Consider the following 5,890-nt stretch of genomic DNA (forward strand, 5'->3'; position numbering starts at 1 on the left):
TTTCATTCATTATCCTTCCCGAAAAGTCAATGAAAACGAAGAAGGAAATGTTTAAACGGAGTTCGTATTAAATTCGTATATTTTAAAATAATTATACAATCGGATGTCTCACTATCGTCTACGCTTGTTTCCTCCTATAAATAGATTTTTTTCTTGTCCATAAAAAGGCGCTCCACGTGTTAAACGTGTCGCGTCACTAATTATTTCGAGGGTTTCAGATTGATATTACGTAGCATACACAAATCTCGCGCGGTTGCCTTCCTGCCAGCTGCTGTCTGAATATCGTAAAACCTTAACAGAATATCAGTCGTGAACAATTCAGGCAGCGCTTTCAGAAGGCAAGGTACCTGAAAAATAATCACACGAATAAACAAATTTATCTTCTTAACAAAAGTCACGAGAGTTCAAAAAACTCACCAATGTTTGTGGCATTCCTTGAAGTAAAATACGAGTTCTATCCTTCCCGCATTGCACCATCAGACGTAAAAATTGAAGTATAAAATGAGTCTGTTGCGATACCTCACCGTCTCTGCCAGCTAGGAACGAGAATATCGTGAATAATCCGTTCAGGGCAGAGAGGAGAGGATCCCTCAACACCACCGATTTCTGTCCGTTGGTCGATCCTTGAGATTGCGGACTCTGAGAGCCAAATATAGGATTCGAGTCTCCTGCCTCGTTTAATCTTAAAATCTTATTCGCTGGAACACCGAGTGCATCCAGCTCGTCCGCGTCCAAATCTCGTCGCACCCGTTTCCTATTGTTCCCCCTATACGGATTCGAATTATTGTATTCTAACGTAGAAAATATACAGTACACGCACAATTTGGCTAGTATCGAGGATTGTGGCTCGACCAGTTCCTCGCTCCTGCAAGAAGGTTTCAAAGTTGAAGTACAAATAACGTGAATAAAAATCTAGGAAGCATGAGACTTACTGTAACGAGTTGTATAAATATTGTGGAATGATATGATTTATGAGATCTAATGTACAATTCTCGATGTCAAGGTGGAAAATAGCGAACGCTACGTCTACGGCTTGGTCCAGTTCCTCCTGATAACGATACTTCAACACCTCCTTCACTATATTCGACACGAACCACAACGAGCCTCCGGTATTTAATAAAGATTCTAAAGATTGAGTCGCCTGAATGTTTATCCATCCCCGTTGATTTATATTTCTCCAAACAGTCTCTAATTGCTCTAATATCGGTTGCCTCGATATGATGCTGATAGAAAAATAAAAACCTTAAATAACAGGTATGAAATTAATGAGCCTAATGAAACGTTTAATAGAATAATACCTATGAGACATCGAAAGCACCTTCGTTTTTGACTGAGTCGGGGGATGCACATCGTATTGCATTTTGCGAATGATCTGTGACATCAAACTAGATCTAAAAAGAAATGATGGTTGTAATTAAAATGTATTAGACATTGTTTATTCTTGTACTAACCGCTCTTTAAGATTGTCCTGCATCTCGTCGCCGGGAAGCGGAGTTAAAAAGTGTTGGACCATGTTCATGGGTTTCAACAGAGCATCCTGATGAGTGATGCTCATGTAGGCGCAAAGCCAAGCGGCTGCGCAAACGGGTAAACAGCAAGCAGTCGCTCTTAAACCATCTAAAGCTCTCTTAACATCACCAGCTCCTAGGACGTCGCTCTCCCAGGCACAGAGGAGCTCTTTCACAGCGCCCATGGCCGATTGGCACGCGATGTGCCATTTTATATTGCTGGACTTGAAGTCGGGATCAGGGGAATTGATTTGTGCCAATAACGCATCCACCCTTGCAGGATCGATGTTTTGTAACATTTTTTGGGGTGACTTTGGTTGGTTCCGTTCGGGCATGCATTCGCGCACCCATTGCTCGAAAAACGAGTCTCCTCCTCCTTCTTCTAACACGGCATCAGATCCGTACGTTTGCACTATAGAACACAGCATGAGGAACGATACGTCGAATAACATTGCTCTGGTCGCGGCAGTCTTTGGTGGGACAGGTTCATTGATCTGCTTGCTACATTCGTTGAATTTGATTAGCTTGGTAACAAAAGTTTTCAGCTTTCCCTCGACGGTGGCTACAGCCAACATCAGCTCGAAACTCTTTCCGGTTAGAACTTGGTATAACATACTCAACAACGCCTCGTGGATCTTCATGTAATCTGCGTTTAACGTCTTCAAAATTCCGGATAAAGTAGGCTCCGCTCGAACGATTACCTTTGGAATAGAAGGTGTCGACGTGGAAGAGTCTAATTTTTGCAAACTAGCCGTTACACCCTCTCTTCGGCTGCTCAACTGTTTCGCCTGCTTCTCCGTGACTAAACCGACCTTTTGCAATGCGTTCAATAAACATTCGACGCTGTTGCAGGAACACGCTGTATCCATTATATCGAGGAGCGGTGTGAACTGAAGCAACAATTCAAACGCGTCTAAGACATCCTGAGAATATTCCGATTTGTCGTCACCGTTCGAATGTGCCATATGAAGCTCCTTCAAAATTAGTGGCACCTTTAGAAACGTGAAAGCACCCCATTGGGATTCTTTGAACATACCCACAACATTGTGCAGGCACATTAAACAGGCACGAATGATCTCGCAGTACAATCTCGCGTTCGTGTAATTCTTAAGTCTTTGGACCATTAACATTTGATTAACAAACACAGCCGTTTCCGTGCTAGGATTTAGTAAGACTTGTACTGCGAACAAAGGCTGCAGGCAGTGGGTTATGGATTCCATTTGAGTCATTTCAGGGGACAGAGTAAGGCAGTCGATTTCCAGATTGCACAGCTTCTTCAGAGACTCTTCTATCGGCACCGAAGACTTTAAACTACTCGTTTTCAACAACGCTTCGATTTCCTGGCACTTTTTCACTACTTCTATGTACAGATCCTTGTCGTCGTATTTGGCTAAGTACATCATGGCGCAAAGGAAATCGGAACTAAGCATCTGTTTCAATATACTCGCAGGTTTGTCCATCAATTCGGTCGGTTGCGGAGTCAACGGACTATTTTGAGGCATTTTTGTTAACGCGTGCAAATAACACTGTAGCAACCAATGTACAATAGACAAAACTGCGGCAGCCAAAAGATCTTCCTCGGGTTTACCGCGGCAAGTTATACCTATTTGAATAGATTCTAAAAATTCCAGTAAACTTAAAATACAATGGGGCTTATGGAAAGCATCGTATTTACTTATTCGCTGAAGCACAGCAGCATAGGAGACCAACTGAAAAATGTATTTATACCAGTGAATATTGTACAATATAATGGAAATTCATTTTCAAGCAGAGCATACCTGAGAACTTAGAGAATGTTTCAAATAAGATAGTACTAATTGATTTGGGCCAAGTCCTACCAATGCTTGCTGTAATATACAATCTGCTAAATTATATACATCTCCGCTAACACCTCTTGGTAAAATCTGAAAGAAAATATGATTAGCAGTTACTGGTGAATACAAGATGTATGTTTTTATATTAAAATCATTACTTACTGTTTTAATATTAATACCCCATTGTAAATCACTCCAACGTTCTCTCCATGCCCTCAGCAAAAGAGCTTTTAGACTGCTAGTTTTACTGGTTACTTTAGTCTCCATAGCTGATGTCAGGAGATTACACATAATTTCTTCTACTTAAGTAAAGTCTGCAATGTCATCAAGTACATGAAATAATAGGGAATTGTATAAACCAGAGTGCAATGTAACAATGTTGTTCTCATTAAACAAAAGTTACCATATAGTCTACAGAAATTATTTCTTAATAATCAAATTGATTGCATACAACATGACTTCAACAGAGTATATAACCTTATAGATATGTATGGAATAGAATGAAGTATGTTCATTTGAGAACAGAGAGGCAAAATAAATATTTAATTTTTTAGTTCAAACCATCATCGTGCCTACCTCATTTCAGAGAAATTTAATTGTTTAATAAATTACTATAACTGGCATCTTTTCAGTAAAGTTTGAGCTCGCAACCTTTCCACAGCAGCCATGATAAAACAACACCTAAGACCAACCACTGTAGGTACTGCCACAACTATCATGGTTGTCGACTGGTTTCCTCCGTTTCTGAATAGATAGCGTGATGATCAAATTTGTAACAGGGAATTAGCAGAAAGCGCCCTCTCCTCTTCATCGGCCACCCGTGTATCTATGGATATTACCATTTTTGTACAAAAAAATCTACTGTAATACCGACCGGCCAAATCGGAGAGGTCACGTTACCTTTCGCAAATACCTAAATGACACATGTATGCTATATGTATAAATACATAATTAAACAATACTGATCATGCATTCATTATTATTAATTTTCTTTCCGTAAAATTGTATTTGTATTGTGGTACAGTTCAGAATCTTAAAGACATAGTTCCTGAAAAAAATATAACAGCGATTAAATAGAAAAAAAGCATTTTCGCAGCCAATTCGCTCGTATTATTTGCTGCATAATTAATAAATATACCATAGAAATAATGATACAGTTATTAATTAGTCATCAAATAATAACGATTGCCCAGGTCTCACCACGGGGAGGTTGCTGCAGGTGGAGACCCGCCCTACCTCATCCCATCCACCCTCCATTTATGCAAATTTTTATTTTTATTTAATACTATCATCCTCTTGATGCACATTTGCAAAACGTTTTTGACTGTTGTGCAAACGAACAACAAAAGGAGCATTATTTTTATTCACTACCTACCTATCTACTTATCTATACATATGTATTTACGTAGATTTTTGCTTTTTGTTCCTATCGCAACATTTTTTAATTTTAATTTTGATTTTGATTACAGATCTGAAATTAATAAATATGCAATTGCATATTTGTCCTACATACTTATACTACTAAGAATATCTATCTATACGAGCGCTCGTAATTATATTAAAAATTCGCTTAAATCTAACGCTTCCTAATTAAACACCGCAGTGTTTGACGATTATATCTTAATGACTATATACATAAATAAGTCCAATGAATTTGTTGATTTTGTTGTCCTCGCCAGAATACTTCCTAAAATAAAACTGAAAAGGATTAAACATAATTTAAGAAAATAATAAGGCTCATGTAGCCATCATAAATTTACAACCTGCCTGAAATAAACAGAAAAGGATTAAATACAATTTTCGAAAATAGTACGGTTCAAATATTACCACTTAGAAGAATGATTTTTCCTTTTCAATCATTTTTACCTTCTTTTACTTAATTGGATACATTGAATTCCATTTATGGACACTGGATTTTATATTACATTTCTTCCAGTCGATTATCCAATATTATTATTTCATACTTCCTATAAAGATATTTCTCTGTAACAGAAACTGATTAATTGAATCCAGACAAAGACAAAGAAAAATTAATAGCTGGAAAGAAGATACATTAGTAACAATAAAATTTTATAAAAGTCAGAGTGGTTGTTAATAATTCAAAATTAATTTGATACGAAATATGAATTTAAAGCAAACTTCAGTACCAAAATAAAGAGAAAAAAAATCAGAAAAATATATATTTGAGTTAAGAACATTAATTATTTCATTTTATTGTATTTAATATTCGTTCATTTCGCGACAAATAGCATACAATATTTTAATTGAAACAACTGCCATTTACTGCAATATAATATAGTACGTACAACCACGACTCTACTCGACTTTATTGCATTATATTATTCAATACACCTTTCAATGCAAATTTATTGTAAATGGAAAAACTGAAAAACAAATCACGAGTGGACTTTGCTTTTCAGGAAAAGAATTTGAAAATTTATAAAAATAATCTAATTAGCTTCTCCGTAAGCTTGAAACAAAACATCGCGATCCAAAATTAAAACTAAACAACTCTAACAACAGTTATCCACTACTTTTGTTTAAATAAAGTAGTATCAAAATTTAATA

The 5,890-nt window shown here is 37.0% G+C and overlaps 1 protein-coding gene across 2 annotated transcripts; it reads right to left on the reverse strand.

Moving 5' to 3' along the window:
• Window positions 1–61: 61 nt before the first annotated feature.
• On the reverse strand, window positions 62–4,024 carry LOC114871277 (mediator of RNA polymerase II transcription subunit 24). 2 transcript variants are annotated; one of them, XM_029176968.2, is made up of 9 exons: window positions 3,899–4,024; window positions 3,485–3,636; window positions 3,287–3,412; window positions 3,184–3,217; window positions 1,452–3,111; window positions 1,299–1,391; window positions 933–1,223; window positions 418–865; window positions 62–347 (listed from the first exon to the last, which is right to left on the reverse strand). In XM_029176968.2, the coding sequence occupies exons 2-9, from the start codon at window positions 3,611–3,613 to the stop codon at window positions 201–203; spliced, it is 2,928 nt and encodes a 975-aa protein (XP_029032801.1). In that variant the 5' UTR covers window positions 3,614–3,636; window positions 3,899–4,024; the 3' UTR covers window positions 62–200. The 2 variants fall into 2 exon arrangements, with proteins under 2 accessions (XP_029032801.1, XP_046143520.1); XM_046287564.1 differs by having other exon boundaries at window positions 1,452–3,217.
• Window positions 4,025–5,890: the final 1,866 nt, after the last annotated feature.

This window comes from Osmia bicornis, chromosome 10, assembly GCF_907164935.1.
Source record: "Osmia bicornis bicornis chromosome 10, iOsmBic2.1, whole genome shotgun sequence".
Lineage (NCBI taxonomy): Eukaryota > Metazoa > Arthropoda > Insecta > Hymenoptera > Megachilidae > Osmia > Osmia bicornis.

Excerpts from the sequence above, each read along its gene's own strand:
- LOC114871277 (XM_046287564.1), bottom strand. The coding sequence starts at position 3,613 with ATGTGTAATCTCCTGACATCAGCTATGGAGACTAAAGTAACCAGTAAA. Across the intron at positions 3,413-3,484 it reads GGGGTATTAATATTAAAACA|ATTTTACCAAGAGGTGTTAG; the intron begins GTAAGTAATGAT and ends ATTTTCTTTCAG. Across the intron at positions 348-417 it reads AAGGAATGCCACAAACATTG|GTACCTTGCCTTCTGAAAGC; the intron begins GTGAGTTTTTTG and ends ATTATTTTTCAG.